The sequence below is a fragment of the Fusarium solani genome (genome assembly GCF_023522795.1).
Source record: "Fusarium solani strain SB1 chromosome Unknown bctg00000000, whole genome shotgun sequence".
NCBI classification, from domain to species: Eukaryota; Fungi; Ascomycota; class Sordariomycetes; order Hypocreales; family Nectriaceae; genus Fusarium; species Fusarium solani.
Genome location: NW_027072157.1, coordinates 4,712,446 through 4,729,480, shown reverse-complemented (window position 1 = coordinate 4,729,480; position 17,035 = coordinate 4,712,446). Strand labels below are relative to the sequence as shown.

Below are 17,035 nucleotides of genomic sequence, written 5' to 3'. Positions count from 1 at the left end.
CAGCCAGCCTGCATAACCGTAAACGGAACGGGTTCCCCTCCTCCAGATGGAGCTGCTGAACTCTGCACGATCAGCATGACGATCTTGTCATTGGCCCAGCAGCGGGCCTTGTTGATGGAGAGATCACCATGACATGAGGGTCTACAAAAGGCGGAAGATGCCTTGTCTCTAGACTTGAGACTTTCCGTTACCGCCTTCGTTGCTGACGATTCCATGATGGGCATTGGGACTTTGGGCGAACCCATAACGTTCGAAAAGGCAATAAGCGGGCAACTCGTCAATGTTGTTGCCGGCTCTGCACAAGCAAGATGCGTGGTATTGGATCCGATGTCGTAGTAGAGCCAGGACCCTGAACTCTTGGTGCTGACGACAGCAAGCCGGGGTCCGTGATCCACCCCGGAACCACATTGAGATGTTTTTCGTGATGATCAAACCAGGGGAGACGCAACAGACAAACACCATAGAGTCGTCACTCTGAAATAAAAATGGGACCAGATTTTGACGATCGATCTTCTACCAGTCTGGACCTACGTCTGCTACTGCATTGACTTTTTCACCCCAAAGATTCATCATCAGTGTGGATGGGCGGGAATGGGATGGATGGTTGTGTTGGAATAAGTTGAAGTGACAAGCCCAACGGGAGGTGCCATTCCCGTGCTGGTCCTGAGATCCATGCAGGAGCATGATCTTGGCCGTCAGCAACTAGACCCGACCGGAATGATGAGACGAGGCAAAGTTTTTTTGGCCCTTGCTTGAACCTGGCGGCTCATTTCAACCCGAGAAGGCAAAAACTACTACGACGCAGACGCAGCCTTACGAGATCCACGGGATAAAACAAGCAGAAGAGAGGCAGAGCAATATCACACAGCCCAACCAATTGCTAGTCCCCGTGTCCCCGCGCCGACTGGGCGGAATCGCCCTAAATTTAGAAAGCTCGCGCGGTTTTGCCTCAACTCAGCCTCCTCTTTCCCGGGACCCTTGCTTGTGTGGCTTTGCGGCTTGACGTGATTCCGTTCCGGTTATCTTTGCTTGCGTTTGCTTGCACCGCCCTGCTTGATTCTAGACCTTGAGACGTCGATCTCATCAATCTCCTCTTTGCTATTGTAAAGAAAAAGCTATTTAAGACCAGATGATGCCCGCTTCCAAGACCCCAATGCAGCATATAAGCCGAGGGTATCTTGGCCGATCTAGGACCCCCCCGACTAGAGCTGACGTAAACTATCAGCTTTGACAAGCGAGATGGCCCATTGCGGCGTCGCAATGGCTCCCCTCACGTCTCTCGCTCTCTCCCTTGGGCCTTCATCGTCTTGTCTTGTCTTTTGCTGTCCAAGCAGCTCCTAGGCTGATAGACCGATAAAGGGCTGATGTTTCTGGCCTAGCGGGAGACGCAGCTCCGTCCTCGGGCCACGGCCATCCACACCGCGGGACGCCATCTCCAGCCCCTCGTCCAATGCCCGCACCGGGTTTGAGATGGTCGACTCTGATAGCGTGGGCAATCCGGGAGCCGAGCTGAAGCACTAGGCGTTTTGACCTGCCCTTTTGCATCACGAGTCAACGACGACAGCACCAGCTAAAGCACCGGTGCTCTTGGTTTTCCTTGCGTAGGTAAGTAGGTAGTAAACCGTAGCCGAGAACCATCACTTGAGAACATCAATGTTATCGGGCGTTGGTCCGAGCCGTCCAATTGCAAAACCCGCAGATGCAATGCTTCTCTCACTGCATTGAATCCTCAGACGCAACTCCAGCCACCGCCATGTGCATCTCACCAGTTGCTTTTTCCCACTAGACATAGTAGCCCGCCGCCATTCGCCAGCCGGTCCAGGGTAAACAGCAGGGGTGTGTGTGTCTGATCTCTGACCGGTTGGATCTGCCTTCGACCAACCGAGCGGTCGGGAGACCAAACTGCCGCGTCGTTTTCGACCTCACCTTGGCACAGAAGGGGAAAGGTAGGCGCGGAAACCGGCTGCGACGACGACCACGCGGGGAACTCGGTGAGAGCACCGAGTGTGTGCACGAGGCTTTGGTCAGGTGTGCAACCTCGTTGACTCTCATTTACTGCGAGGGTGATGCGCAGCGTGACGGGCAAGTCTCAATTGTGCAAATGGGTGTGAGAGCGGCCTCAAAACCAGCAGAACGACACATCAGTTCAAACAGGACTCCTAGTCCTTGAGAGGGGGTTGAGCATGTGCCTAGAAATGTGCTAGCGGCCTTGGCCCTTGGCCTCTTCTTGGGTTCCCTCTCTCGTTGGTGGTTGATGTCGACGTAACGCAGCCGGCCCTTTTCCTTCCTTCCTTTTCTCTTATTTGCCTCAAGAGTTGCGTGGTGAGACGATTGCCGATTGGCAAGGATGAGCTGAGGGAACTTATCAGGGCTGAATTGAGTCGTCTCGAGTCGGTTACCGAGCCGCCCTCGACCTGGCAGTTTTTTTCCTTGCTTGCTTGATCCTGGTGTCGGGTCTCCATATCGAGCTCTCGCACGTGCCAACTGGCTCCCGTGATGGAGCACCAGATTGCATCCAAGGTCAAGGATTGCCGGGGCCTCAGTAGGAGCAGGTAGGCAAGTTCTTCTGCTGGGTCAATGTCTCATGCATGGCCTGCAGCGTCTGCAGCTTTGAGTGGGAGAGGAGAGAACTCGCATCGCATAGTCTGGCTATCTCATCTGTTGCTTCTCCAGAGTGACTGTCTTGCTTGCTTGTCTCCGTCGGTTGCTGGCGAGACAAGCAAGGTTGGCAGATCTGGACTTGGCTTCCTTCAAGGTCTAGCCTGTCTGGTGGAGTCGTCAGGACAGGTCCCAAGACCAAACAAGCAAACCAGAGTCCCGCCATATGACGACTGCGACGGAGATGCAAGTTCGTTCAAGTCAGTCCGGTCCAGGCGATGACCGAGGAGAGGGAGAGGGAGAGGGAGGGGATCTGGTCACGAACCGCTTTATTATCGACCGTCTTCCAGCTTCCCATGGACAGAACAGAACAGGATCCTACTCACGGCTCCCCCGACTGCCCTCTCAAGACCCCTGCCTTTTGGGCCCCAACATCACCGAGCACAGTTCGTCCCCTGCGAGCGAGCTTCCATTGGGCGCCGATCAACCCCCGGACAAACCGCATCTCGACGGGTGCATGTCATTGAAGCTGGTTTTTCTCGCCGCTCTGTTGCTGTGCCTCTTTTGCCTGTCTGACCTTTTTCTCCTGCCTCTGCAGACACTTGATCTCGACAACAACAACAAACACTGTGACTCCTCTACTCTAACAATCGATCTTCCCCTGCTTCTCCCCATTAGCTTCGATAAACCCAAAAGAGTCGCCCAAGAAAGAAAGGAAAGAGGGGTGTGGAACCTTAATTCCACAGCCCACGCCGCCACTTTTGCTCTGCTCCATCGCTTCGACCTTATCCGGCTCCGCTCAGAGGCAGAGGAGAGCGAGAGCGAGCGAGCTTCTCGACCGGCCTACAGCTAGGTTACTAGGTACGGATACGCAGACCAGGCAATCGGTCGGTACGCATTTCAACCTCCTTGCCTTGCTTGTCGTTGGGTCGTTTCTTGCAGAGTATACTTACTGTGCCCAAGCCAAGCCGGGGCCTTGTAGTACTCTACTCTCGTCTTGCATCACCCTCTGGACCTGTTCTTTTTCCCTCTTGCAAACAACCTTTGAGCCTCATCCGTCGTGCTTGACTTGACTTGATTGTCTGTGCTCTTGACCACCCAACATTAACAAGCCGTCGTCAGTCCATCGCCTTCCACGACAGGGCTCCCAGTCTCGATCTTTTCATTCAATCGACGTCATTCGCATGCGAAAACTACCTTGAACGCCTTCAGACTCACCCGCCCTGCGCTCGCTGTGCTGTGCTCTGCTGCGCAACCTACCTACGCCGCCCGCTGCCTTTTCAGCGCCGTCTCTCGCCTCCTCCCCCTCGCCTATAACCTCCGCCAGCACTCGACAGCTCCTTGACGCTCGTTTTCTCTCCAAACGTCTTGGCGATCTGATTTTTCAACTCGACCCGTTTCCATCCGCAGGTACATTTACCCCCCGCGCCTTTCATCACCTCTGCGACAATAAAGCTGTTGCTTTTTGCTGGTCTATCTTATATATCACCTTGTCTTTCACCTGCCGCTCCCCACGACAACTTTTTTTTCACCACTCGCCGTCTCAGTCTCGTCCCGTATGCGCCGCAACTCCTCCGTGCATCAGCCTTGACACAGCCTTTTTTTGCTCTGACAAATGAGTCAGACTGACACCCGGTATTTCTAGTCTCGAATTCGGTCTTTCTCGTCTGGGAATATTATCTCCGACCCTCGCTCAGTCGCGCTTTCTATCCCTCCGGCTTCGCCCCGGCGTTAACGAACCTTCCTCCCCACGACGTCATCGCCGCAAAACCCACTGGTCGCCGACCAAGCTCGACAACCTGTACCTCTATCCTAAGCATCAACCAAAGTCGCCCAAGACGGACGCACAAAGACGACGTCGTCGCTGCTCCTTCTTCTACACCTTCGACCACCTTTTCCATCCTCCTTAACCCCTCCCTTGCCGCAAACCCTCGTCGCCCAACCACCCGCGGCGCCGTTAAGGTTTTGATAAAAGCAACACTGAAACTCACATCGATAACCGATACGCATCCCACCACGCAATCTCGAGATAGTTGTCGCAATCTGACGAGTGCGGGATCGAGGTACAATGGGTAACCAAAGCTCCCGGGAGAGTGGCTCCAAGGGCTCCGGCTCTGCCGGCCCTGACGGCCCCCTCCAGTCTTACCCATCGTTCAGCAGATCTGATACCAAGGACTCGTCGCGATCCTTTCGCTCCCTGCGATCCAAGATCCCCGGCAGCGGCAAGACGGACAGCCCCAGGAACTCTCAGATTATATCCAACGGCGATTCTACAACTGACTCCAAGAGCGAAGGTACCTCTGGACGATCCGGTAGGAGCGGGCGTTCGAGCTCATCCCGACTGAGCCGGAGTGAGCTCCCTCCCCTCAAGACGGATGCGACAGACATCTCCACTTCCGAGTCAGCGCTTGCAGAGTCGGCCGTTGGAGACGACCAACCCCCGCCGTCTCCCGTCCAGGGCCACTCCAAGGGCGGCGCCCACGACGTGAGCGCGGCTCAGGCTTCCGGCGAGGTTGATCATGTCTCGGATCAGCCTCCGTCGGTCAACGCGGGCGCGAATGCGCACATGCAGAACCCAGGCCAGTCGATCCTGGTGAAGCGGGAAAACACCATCAACCCTATCCACAATGGCCCCTCGGCAGACTCCAAGGAGGGCAACTCCAATGTTGCCATGTCAGACATCAAGGATATTGATCTCGATGATTTTATAAAGCGACTCTTGGATGCAGGCTACGCTGGAAAGGTTACCAAGAGTGTCTGCCTGAAGAATGCCGAAATTGTCGCCATTTGTCAGAGGGCCAGGGAAGTCTTCCTGTCGCAACCTGCGCTCCTGGAATTGGATGCTCCCGTCAAGGTTGTGGGAGATGTCCACGGCCAGTACACGGATGTTATCAGAATGTTTGAGATGTGTGGATTCCCTCCGAATTCCAACTACCTATTCCTGGGCGACTATGTCGATCGAGGCAAGCAATCTCTGGAGACGATCCTTCTGCTCCTATGCTATAAGCTCAAGTTCCCCGAGAACTTCTTCCTCCTCCGTGGAAACCACGAGTGCGCTAATGTCACACGAGTGTACGGATTTTACGATGAGTGCAAGAGGCGCTGCAACGTCAAGATCTGGAAGACATTCATCGACTGCTTCAACACACTCCCCATCGCCGCCATCGTTGCTGGCAAGATCTTTTGCGTTCACGGAGGCCTATCGCCGGCGCTGGTCCACATGGACGATATTCGAAACATTGCTCGACCAACAGATGTCCCCGACTACGGCCTGCTCAACGATTTGCTATGGTCAGACCCCGCAGACATGGAGCAGGATTGGGAAGCCAACGAGAGGGGCGTCAGCTACTGTTTTGGAAAACGCGTCATCACCGAGTTTCTGGCGGATCACGACTTTGATCTTATCTGCCGCGCGCACATGGTGGTCGAGGACGGGTACGAATTCTTTAACGACCGGGTTTTGGTTACTGTCTTTAGCGCCCCCAATGTACGTCAGCCCCTGCAAGACTACGGATAATCGGCTAACCTGTGTGCAGTACTGCGGCGAATTCGACAATTGGGGCGCAGTCATGTCTGTGTCTGCGGAGCTCCTTTGCAGCTTTGAGCTCTTGAAGCCTCTTGACTCGAGCGCTTTAAAGAGTCATATCAAGAAGAGCCGGAACAAGCGGCAGCACATGTTGAACAGTCCTGTAAGTAATATATGCCCGCTGCATGAGATGTCACATCTGACCTTTTATAGCCTGCCTTGGTCCAGCCGCAGAGCGTATAGTGGGGGGCGATATGCAGCCACGAACACGAAGCACCGAGTCGTTTTAATATTAACTGCCCTCTATTGGGGGACATTCATTCACAAACACAACGGCGGCAGGTCTCCGAGGGCGACCCGGAGCAGCCAGTTTCGCCGTATTTGAAACAGAAACAACAACAACGCAAACAGAGCAACGCCCAGGGCGCTTTGGGGTGTAAACAGCGTCGACGATGTGGTTTCGGGTGCCGAGAGCAAGGACATTCAGCACGAAAGCGGCCATTGTGCCCACGGTGTGATAGCCGTGTTGAGGTGGTCGATATCGACCTCTGCTCTCTCCGAGTGGCGGACGTGACTGTCCTAACCAGCGGACCAGAAATGGTCAGCTCGGCACCTGATCCTTTCCGCACAGCGCCGCTCAAGCATGCCGTCTGGAGTTTGGATGGGTTGATCTTGGTACGCCTGGAGGCGTCATGTATAGGTAGCGGAGCGGAACGAGGAGGAGGTGGGATTCGGGGCCTCATAGAAGGAGCCATTGCCTGGGACTTGGACTTGGGGATGCATGATCGAAATACGGATCTTGCGGTATGCTTAGTGGTATGGGATTGAGTAGACAGCCAGTCCTATGTACCTACAATACTGTTTTCACTACCTACATGCCTGTTTATTGAGATGAGAATATTGAGATTGGATGATAGTATCTCTGTCTATCAGTGAATCTATGCATGCGTGTGATGAGCGTAAATGATTGGCCAATGGCTGCGCCTATTAAATCCAATGGCTTAGTCACCCCACCCTTGGCAGAAAATTGGATATGGATGCTTAAGCGGCATCTCACAGCCCAGCTTCACCACATCAGACGACCACAAGCAACAATGCAGCGCCACGCTTTGCGTTCGGTGTGCAGCCGGACAAGGCCGGAGCTCGAGCAGGCCTCGGACGCTCTCCGAAACTGCATCCGCCAATTCTCGACGACACAATTGCAGGCCGCCAACCCTCCCAATGGCCCCGGCAACCAGAACCGACCTGCCCCGGCCGGCGCTCCCAAGGTTCTCAACGTGAAGAGCCTGCCGCTCCGAGGAAGAGGAGGATTCCGTGGACGTGGTGCACTCCGTGGACGAGGTGGATTCGCTGGAAGAGGAGGATTCGCTGGAAGAGGAGGATCTTCAGCTGGCGGCCCGCCCCGATCATCTTCGCCCGTTCGCGGAGGCGGTTTCCGTGGTAGAGGTAGAGGAGGTGCTCGAGGTCGAGGCCGGGGAGGCAAGAAGGACGTTCGAAAGCGAGACGATGGCGACAAGGACAAGACGAGAGGTCGTGGTGATCAGTACTCAACCATGGACCCTGACGAGCGACACTTTGACGACGCAATGCGATATGGCACGCGAACCGAGTACACACCCTCGCTGACTCTCGAGTCCATCGCCGACTTTGCGCCCGCCGTGCCGGGCTCCGTCACCGGAAACTCAGCCACCGTTCTCCAGAACCTCAGCGTCCTGGGCACGGCTGATCACGTCGGTGCCCCGCAAGCCTTCCAAGCCCGTCACTACGCCTCCGAGGTCGAGGCCGGCGGACTGCGCTTCTTTGCCGACACCGAAGCCAAGAAGGCGGCCGAGAAGCACATCCAGGACAAGATCCAGGCCGAGGGCGGAGAGTCCAAGGGCCCCGCCATCTCGGACGCCGAGGAGGCGGTCCGCAAGGTCATCACACAAAAGGCCGTCAGCGGGCAGCACGAGACACCCAAGTTCGCGACCGACCCCGTTGGCGTGTCCCGCTCGTGGCACCTCCGTGCCGAGACGTACACGACCAGCGATGTCAACGCTTTCGAGAAGAAGCTGACGTCGCTGCTGGTCAAGAAGGGAGGCAACGGGAAGCAAGCACGAGCTTAAGAGTGATCAAAGACGGAGAAAAAAAAAAGATCAGTGTACACTTTGTCATGATATGTAATACTAGTACAATGTCCCACACACTCGCACGCCTGAATGTCAGGCATCTATGATGATACACACACATGGCCCTCATGAAATCTACAGCTGGCGGATGGTCTGGGCCTCCTCCTGGTCAATCTCCTTCATCTTCTTGTCCTGGACCTTTTGCAGCTCCTTCTCAGCCTTCTTGACCACGTCGGGCAGCACGGCACCCGTCTTCTTCCAGTCCTTGAGCACCTTTTCATGCTTGGACCTCGCCTGGCGGATGCGGTCTTTCCACAGCTGCACAGCCTCCTTGATGCGGCGGACCACGTCGTCCTTGCGCTCCAGCTCCACCTTGAGCAGCAGCTCGAGCTCGTTGTCCTCGGACCGCTGCGGCTGCTGGTTGAACTCGCGGCTCGACTGCACCGCCGACATGATGGGCTTGATGTAGGCCTTGTCGTGCACCAGCAGCGAGATGGTCCGCCCCGAACGGGGCACCACCTGCGCGAGCTCCCGCAGAGGGAAGGATCCATCTCCGGCTTCGGGGTCCTTGACGGCCACGGGGAGGGAGCCAAGGTTTGTCGGGTTGAAGCGTCCTCCGTGAACCATGCCCGCCAGCTGCGTCTTAAAGTGGGCATCGATGGGTGCGTACGCCGCCACCACGGAGCTAAAGTCGAGAGGATCTTCCGGGTTGGGTTGAGCGCCGCTGCCCGCCTCCGTGTCGTACTCGGCCTTGTTAACAGTCCCGGCCGCAGCCTTGGGGTTGGGGCTGTTGCTCGCGGCCGCGATCTTGCGCTTCTTTAGGAGGGCGGGCGAGCTGGAGAAGCAGCGGGGGAGGGGCTGAGCGGCAGCTATCGAGGCGATCGGCCGGCGGGAGAGGGTCTGGAGGGAGGATCTAACCCATTGTCAGTCAATTGTCGTCGCAAGTTTTGCTTCGAGCTCAAGATCAGGACTTACCCCTCCGAGGACGCCAATTGGCGTAGGCAGTTCCTCACGGGTCCATGAGCTCGTGATAGTGCCATTGTCTCTTGTATGCTGCGTAAAACGGTAGAATGAGGAAAGTCAGTGTCTGTCGAGGTCGAGTTCCTGAGCTTCGATGTCAGATCAGTTGCAGGTTTCACACGTCGTGGGCTGATAAGATAAGGATCGTTCAAATATGAGGGGTTCTATTGGTGCAGGACAACTCTTGGCTCTGCTCATTCACTCTACAAGGTCTCTGTAGAGGGTTAGAGCTCGAGGATTTGAAGGAGCATGATAACAGTAAATGAATATATGGCCATGATGAAGTATTCGAGTTGTTGAGGGCATTATGGTCGTTGAGCTTTATCCAATGTCAGAGAGTCCAGTCTTTGCAGCTTACTACTTAACCTAGGTACCTACCATAGGAGGGACAGCTGATCTCCAGCTACCAGCATGATCTAACAAACAGTAGGTCATTGCTAGCGTTTTCTAAAACCATTCCCTACTCCAATTCATGCTCCCTTTTCTACAATTTCTCTCAACTGCCTATCCAAAGAGAATAACACACAGCCAACATTCGCCTGCCATCCTGGACGCGTCACACTTCAGTCCTGTTAGAAACTCTCGTCACCATCAATTGGTCGTGTGGTGTAGTGGTATCACATTGGTCTTACAGAGGAACATCCTCTAGAACACCACAGGTCGTAGGTTCGAACCCTGCCACGATCAAACTTTTTGGCTTCACATGTACCTTGTGAATCTTCTTTTTGTTCCCAGCCAACGGCTTGTCCGCATCTGTTCCTGTTGGGCAGACGATCTGTCAATTGACACTGGTCCATGACTCCCCACGACTTGGCACCGATCTGGACAGGGGTTTTAGGGATAGACACTTCATTTTTACCGTGATGCAAGGGTTGATGATACACGACAATAATCATTCCCTCAACGAGACTCCCTCAACACAGTTCATAGGTGAAATGTTCAATCAAGTTCTACTCTGGTTTAGGATTTTGCTTCTAATCAGCCGGACCTTCACAGCTGGTTGGACTCTGACTCCGCTCCATCAGATATCTAGCAACACCGCCTTACAAGGTATCCCCTTTCTCGAAACCAAGACAATGACCGAGACAGCTTCACATCCGCGGAGATGCACAAAAATGTGATTCAAGTGTCTTAAACACTCGAGATACCGCAGTTCCACATATTGTGCTCGCCTCGCCTATCGGGTTCCGTACCCGAGTCACCACATGCCTGGCTTTAAATGTCTTGAGTCAATGTTCATCCAGCAGAGAAGCGATTGAAGCAAGGATAAGCTGAAAGGCTTTTACAAGTAATGAAAGAGGCAAAAGTCAGCATGTGTTATCGTTCGCTGGTGACAGCTCCGTTCTTCTCCCTAGTGTTATCCTATCTTGATCATCATGTCCACCCCATCTTATGACTGGAGAGCCTTGCCCATTCCTCCGTATGTAATCATCTTGGTGATCTGGTACTCAGAAATACCGTACAACGAGCCTTCACGGCCGAAGCCACTCTCCTTGACGCCACCAAAGGGTGCAGCAGGGTCCGAGATGATACCAGTGTTGACGCCCACCATGCCCACCTCGAGGGCCTCTGCGATGCGGTGCACCCGCTCGAGATCGCGCGAGAAGAAGTAACCAGCCAGGCCAACTTCGGTGTTGTTGGCCATTCTAACAACCTCTTCCTCCGTCTCGAAGGGGAAGAGACCAGCCACAGGTCCAAATGTCTCCTGCGACGCCATGTCCATGTCAGATGTCATATCTCGAATAACGGTAGGTGCGTAGAAGTTGGAGCCGAGGTCGTTAAGTCTCTGGCCTCCGATTGTGACCTTGCCACCCTTCTTCTCGGCATCCTTGACGTGATCCTCGGCCTTTTGGACTGCACGGTCGTGGATCAAAGGCCCATGTGTGACACCCTGCTCAAAACCGTTACCCACGCTAAATGTCTTGACCTTTTCGGTAAACTTCTTAACAAATTCATCATAGATGCCACGCTGGACATAGATGCGGTTGGCACACACGCACGTCTGTCCTGAGGATCGGAACTTGGACGAAATAGCTCCGGCAACGGCAGCATCGACGTCGGCGTCATCAAAGACGATGAACGGGGCGTTACCACCGAGCTCCATAGAGAGCTTCTTGAGAGTACCAGATGACTGCTTCATAAGGAGCTTACCAACACCAGTGGACCCAGTGAAGGAAATCTTCTTGATGGTAGGATCAGAAGTAAGAAGCTCGCCGAGTTCAGGGGTATTCTCCATAGAGGTCACCACATTAACGACGCCCTTGGGAATGCCTGCCCTATGAGCCAGCTCGGCCAGAGCCAGAGAAGTAAATGGCGTCTCGGCGGGGGCCTTGCAGACAACTGTGCAACCCGCTGCCAGCGCAGGTCCAATCTTTCGAGTGATCATGGCCGCAGGGAAGTTCCATCTAATATCTGGTCAATACTCTGTATTCTGAAGATACTCGGTCACTTACGGTGTAATCAAACCGCACACTCCCACGGGTTCCTTGATGGTCCATACCCGGTTTCCGGGGACAGAGCTGGGAATAGTGTCACCGTACACTCGCGGGGCCTCCTCGCTAAACCACTCGAGGAAGTTGGCGGCATAAGTGGTCTCGCCCTTAGCATCAGCAATAGGTTTTCCATTCTCCCAGGTAATGAGCTTGGCGATATCCTCAGCATTGGCAGTCATCTGCTCATACCATGCGCGCAACAGTTTGGACCGCTCACGGCCCGTCTTGGAACGGAAAGAAGGGAAAGCATCGGCAGCTGCTCGAATGGCCGACTGGGTATCCTCTGCATTGAACTCGGGACAGGTTCCGATAAGCTCGCCGTTTGATGGATCTAGACAGGATGTTGGATTTCACAGATACGGTACGAGACTGGGTGATTGAAGCTTACCGTTCACCTTGAATGTCTTGCCCGACTTGGCCTTGACCCATTCGCCGTTGACATAGCAGACATCCTGCTTCAGAAGGGACGGGTCCTTGAGCTGAGCAACTGTTAGCGGGGCTATAGAACTCACCCGCGGGCTTATCATACCTTAGGAGGCGCCATGTTGGAAGCTCTCCGAGTGATCATCAGAGCAATGGCTGGAGACTGTCGCAGCGCGCCTCGCGAAGAGGGAGCAACCAAGCGTTGAAGAAGAGCCATGACGGGCGACAAGCAAAGGAAGTACTTAAAGCGCAAGGAGTAGAGTTTGCCACTACGAGAACCAATTGACAGCAGACGACGAACTGACGACACAGAAACAAAAAAGATGAGATGCCCCCGTCGTGGCCTGTCCCGAATGATGATGGTGGAATGGAATGACGGTTGTGATTGCGGGGTGACGTCTTTTACGTAGAAGCATCATCCCCAAGCTTGTGTGGGGCACGACTGCCGGAGCCGGGAACTGCTACCGGTCGGCACCGGCAAGGCAAGTGCGATCCGATCTATCCATTGCGGAGGCCGAAGACGGCACCCCGAAGGCGGGGGAAGCTCAGGCCGTTACCGGCACAGTATCACAACAGGGCCTGCTCTGCAGATACCCATTGTCAAGTCAACATGAAGCATTAACTAAGCTCTACACTGCCGGCTCAAATCCCAAGGAATGAGGTCATCAGCAGTGTTCGCCTTCACCTTTATCTATCTCTTAGACTCGGCGAGTGGAGTATCAGCTGTGGCCGGGTCTCACCCGACCTGCCCATTCAGGTAGTGGCAGATCAACCGACAAAATAGGAAAGTTTACGCCAAGTAACTATCGAGCTTTGGTAGCTTGTAATTACTCTCATATATCCATCCATATACATATATATATATATATATATATCGGTGACATGTTAAAGACAGAACCTGGCTGTGGCTCATTTGGCCCAACCTTGTGTTTCATGGTATATCATCCAAAACTCCAAACACCCAATGCTATCCATATCCAAGGAAAATTTCGCCCATCCTCCGTGTGTGTACATGTCATGAACCTGCGTCTCCCAGAAACGAGGTCCTTTTCAACTCTTTGCCATACATTCGCGCTTGCCTATTATGCAAACCGGGTCTGCTGGGACCGCAGCGGCAGTTGGCGATCCAATGTGTGAAAGGCCTGCGTCCTGGGCGTAAAGGGTATGGCCCGGGCGCTGGTGGGTGTCTTCATGTTGTGCATCTCCCAAACACCTTGTCCCTCCTTGGACTCCGAGGGCGTAGATTCCTCTTCCTCGTCGCCGTCTTCGGGAATATCGTTAATTTTGTTAGGGCACATGGCATAAATGGCAAAGGCCAGGTTGGCCACGTAGACCAGGCTATTCAACTTGTCAGCAACTAGAACCCGTGTCTGGGAGGTGGTGACTTACAGCAACCAGAGTGTCACCACGAGCTGACCCTGAGCGATCCTGCAGCTCTTGTACTTGCCGTATGGCTTGGCAAGGCCACAACCATAACGCCAGTACCAGGCGGCTGGAGCAGGATGTTCCGGATCGGTATAATCGGGTCCAATCTGTCCGTAGACGCTCACGGTGTAGAGGGTAACCATGCTGACGTTGATGAAGGTGGCCAGGATCGGATACCAGACCTTCATGATAAAGGCGGTAAGCTTGCTGAGCAGGAAGAATAGTGAAATGACGGCAATGGCCACATTGTAGTCGGTGAATCTGCTCCGTCTCAGTCAATGATGTTGCATGCGATTAATCCAGTAATCAACTCACGTGCGAGTCCAGATGAGGGCGATCTTGGGCAGTGGCTGATAGTTGGCGTAGGCGTACAGAATAATGGCCGGGTTCGAGTTCAGCGGAGGGTCGTGCTCCCAGCCGATCCGCCACATGTCAGAGCGATAGAGATCGGGCTGCGCGATGCTCGTGAGAGCAAGGATGGGAATGACACCAGCCAGCTCAATGGGCATCAGCCACCACGTCGCCTTTCTCGAGACAAAAGGCCATCTCCGATTGATGATGCGGTAGGTCCTTCGGGTGGGCTCTTCGCCGCCCTTGGGCTCCTTGAGCTGCTTGGACGAGGAACGAGCGAGGAACTTCATATTGTCGAGGTGGGGTTGGTGAGGGTATGTTTCTGTTGCTGGCTCTTGCTGGGTGCTTGGCTGCTCTTAATTCTAGTGTCGATTCCACATCAGAGGTCGTCGCGCCGTCTATAATTAGGCCGTTGGTCAGGTTCGTCGATATACAGTCGTTGGCCCGCAACCTGGTCACCAACGTCAAGTCAAGCTGAGGAGTTGGAGGAAGAAAGAGCTTTGGCCCGACGCCGTGGCAGGTTGGGGGCTGGCAAGCGTTTAAGGGCCGGCCATCCAAGGTGGCCGGCAAAGAGGGAACCACCCATGCGCCGGCCCCCATGTGCCATGCTCTGTGAGAGGCTCCTGGTGCTGTGAGAGGCCACTGTGACGGGATGCGACTGACCAGCGACCGACCTGTGAGCGCTGGAGGAGCCGGCGTCTGGAGGCATTTCCATCTGTCCATCACTGCATCTCGACGAGGAGCATCAACGGCGTTTGCCAATCAGAGGCCGAATCCGCCATGATCTGCTCTGTTTAAGCGCCCGGGTGGGAACCCGGCGCCGATGGGGCCGCCCGATTGGCCTGCCCGGTGGCTGGGCCGTCCTCGTCCGGCCAATGGGCATCCCGTGCTGCCGCTTCACCTGTGAATGCCGTGCGTTTGGGAAACGCTGGCTTGCTCAGCGCCAGGGATTTGTTCCTTTGCTCTCCAAGAGCTTGCAGGTCCGACCTGGTAGCTAAGAGATCATGTTTGATTGCTTGCCGTACCGTACTGCGGAAGCTGGCGTTCCCGCTCCATTGCCGTGCCTCGCCGTCGTCTTCTTGTCCACCGAGCCAGTCTGGATGGTCCTTAGCCGCTGGTGCTGGTTTTGTCAGTCGAGTCTCAATATGAATCATGTCAGTCATGTCCCTTGGGTATGGAATAGTCACATCGTGGGTCGAGTAATGAGCTGAAGGTAAACACCATGGTATCGCTTCTCATTTGGAGTTAGTTGATCTATGCTGATGCCAATACGGTTCCAGCGAAGGCTTCAAACGACGAGTTAAAATAATTGATGGGCGAAAGCAACTGGACTCGTCACGTCTGAGCCTCGACTTGTGCGACACCCGTCTCACATCGTGGTTGCGTCGTGATAAAAATAACACGGGTAGGTAGTGGGGTCGTCTTGGCAGGCTGGGAACTGAATGTCAATCCCCTTTCAAGTGAAGGCATTCGCATTATGGACCATACGCCAAAGGTATTGAGAGTCGGATGATCCGTGTGCTGCCTTCATGGCCAGGGAGACCGGGTACAGTACCCAGTGACACCGTCCATGAGCATCCCGCCCCCTAGGTATAGTAAGCTCATGAGGAGGAGTAATGGCACATCGCAACTGAGCTACCCTATGGTCACAGACCTCCCTCCCATGCCTGGCGAGTTGGCTTAGTGAAGTGGCACATCAACATTGTGCAACTCGACATCTGTCCGGGGTAGATCCGATACGACCACGCTGCACAGGTAGGTTGTCCATGCGTGTGGTTGAAATACCTCGCAAATGAGACAACAAGGCTGTGGACGGGAGGGATCTTGCCGCCAGTTCAGTGTGAGGTTCACCGACGCCTCCCCAGAGTCGGTGCAAAGTGTGGTGTGCCGGAACACCATGGGGTTCATGGCAAATGCCCATTCCCATGGTAAAATGGCATACCAGGTCTGGGTCAGCGTGTCAACCTCAGACATGCTCATGCTTAGGTGCTGATATCAACCGGAAGCCTTTCCTCTCACCGCGAGACAACCAAAGCCGCTCGCCCCCCTGGCGTCAACAACTTATCCAGAGGAGACCGAAACAGCCACCGGCATCACCTCATCACCTGCGTGCAACGATTTTCCGGCATCATGGGATTAACGGGATGGCTGCGCGGGACGAGGCCGCCCAGAAGGAAAATGTCACTCACCCGATCTCAACAATCTCCACACCGCTTCGAACCTTGGAGACGATTCTATGCATCCGGACACGTCAAACTAGACTCGACGGGACCCAACTGCCGGCTGATTGGGCTGGTTGCGAAAGCCAACTCGGCCGACAAACTCTGTTGCTGACGGCCCAGAAGACTGCCTTCTCAAGGGGAACAATGGGAGGGGCTTCGGACCGAGCCCTCATCACCGAGCACCTTTAGGCTGGCCCGCGTATTTGATACGGCTTGAGCTTTCTCGCGCCAAATGCCAAGGCCGACCCTTCGGCCAAGACCCAGGGCCCTCGTCCAGACCATGTTCTCTGGGACCTGTGGGGACGCTTGTGAGAAGGCCGACAGGGGCACTGGACCAGGCGGGGCACCAGGTCTCAAGGCATCGAGGAAAAGACCGTTCTAGATCCCCATGATCGTCATCGGCGTTTCTTGATGTGGGCGAGCGAGTTCCACTGCATCCGTTCGACGCACGGGACGCTGCCACCACCATTTGCCCATTTTCCGAAGAGATCGGGAACTTTTTTTCTTATTTTTTCTTTGCCCGGTGCTTCACCCCCTTCCCTTAGTCTCTCACTCGCTCATTCGTCCCGTGGCCTGTGGGCTTTTGCATGTCATTCCCATGCTCTCCTCATACCAACCGAGGCACGCCAGGAGGCTGAAGGGAGAGACAGGTGCAGAATGAGGCTTGCTTCGGTAACTGTCATTCATGACTCTCCACTTCATTAACGAGCCATGCTCAGAAGGGGAATTCGCGAAGGCGCCTCTGTTCAGCCCCGAAGACCTCTGGTGCAGAAAGGACAGAAGCTAGAGGCTAGAAGAAATGTCGACAAATTGTGATGAGTTGTTCCATATGGACGTTGCTGATAAATTAATTCGATCGGCACCTGATGT

At 54.7% G+C, this 17,035-nt stretch overlaps 6 protein-coding genes across 6 annotated transcripts; 2 read left to right on the top strand and 4 right to left on the bottom strand.

Annotated features, from left to right (window-relative positions):
* Positions 1-2,842: 2,842 nt before the first annotated feature.
* Positions 2,843-3,451, top strand: MRS44_001496 (uncharacterized protein; the record flags this gene model as incomplete). Its single annotated transcript, XM_046267335.2, has 1 exon — positions 2,843-3,451. The coding sequence occupies one exon, from the start codon at positions 2,843-2,845 to the stop codon at positions 3,449-3,451; it is 609 nt and encodes a 202-aa protein (XP_046138232.2).
* A 1,215-nt stretch (positions 3,452-4,666) lies between these two features.
* Positions 4,667-8,229, top strand: MRS44_001495 (uncharacterized protein; the record flags this gene model as incomplete). The annotated part of the gene is made up of 4 exons (XM_065623722.1): positions 4,667-6,085; positions 6,135-6,287; positions 6,467-6,799; positions 7,171-8,229. The coding sequence occupies 4 exons, from the start codon at positions 4,667-4,669 to the stop codon at positions 8,227-8,229; spliced, it is 2,964 nt and encodes a 987-aa protein (XP_065480152.1).
* A 138-nt stretch (positions 8,230-8,367) lies between these two features.
* Positions 8,368-9,272, bottom strand: MRS44_001494 (uncharacterized protein; the record flags this gene model as incomplete). Its single annotated transcript, XM_065623721.1, has 2 exons — positions 8,368-9,145; positions 9,208-9,272. 2 exons carry the CDS (start codon positions 9,270-9,272, stop codon positions 8,368-8,370), a joined length of 843 nt encoding a protein of 280 aa, XP_065480151.1.
* A 1,370-nt stretch (positions 9,273-10,642) lies between these two features.
* Positions 10,643-12,384, bottom strand: MRS44_001493 (uncharacterized protein; the record flags this gene model as incomplete). The annotated part of the gene is made up of 4 exons (XM_046270484.2): positions 10,643-11,657; positions 11,706-12,075; positions 12,133-12,223; positions 12,274-12,384. The coding sequence occupies 4 exons, from the start codon at positions 12,382-12,384 to the stop codon at positions 10,643-10,645; spliced, it is 1,587 nt and encodes a 528-aa protein (XP_046138235.2).
* Positions 12,385-13,249: 865 nt separating this feature from the next.
* Positions 13,250-14,233, bottom strand: MRS44_001492 (uncharacterized protein; the record flags this gene model as incomplete). The annotated part of the gene is made up of 3 exons (XM_046267337.2): positions 13,250-13,505; positions 13,557-13,853; positions 13,908-14,233. The coding sequence occupies 3 exons, from the start codon at positions 14,231-14,233 to the stop codon at positions 13,250-13,252; spliced, it is 879 nt and encodes a 292-aa protein (XP_046138236.2).
* Positions 14,234-14,737: 504 nt separating this feature from the next.
* MRS44_001491 (uncharacterized protein) lies at positions 14,738-15,097 on the bottom strand (the record flags this gene model as incomplete). The annotated part of the gene is made up of 1 exon (XM_065623720.1): positions 14,738-15,097. The coding sequence occupies one exon, from the start codon at positions 15,095-15,097 to the stop codon at positions 14,738-14,740; it is 360 nt and encodes a 119-aa protein (XP_065480150.1).
* Between the last annotated feature and the right edge of the window lie 1,938 nt (positions 15,098-17,035).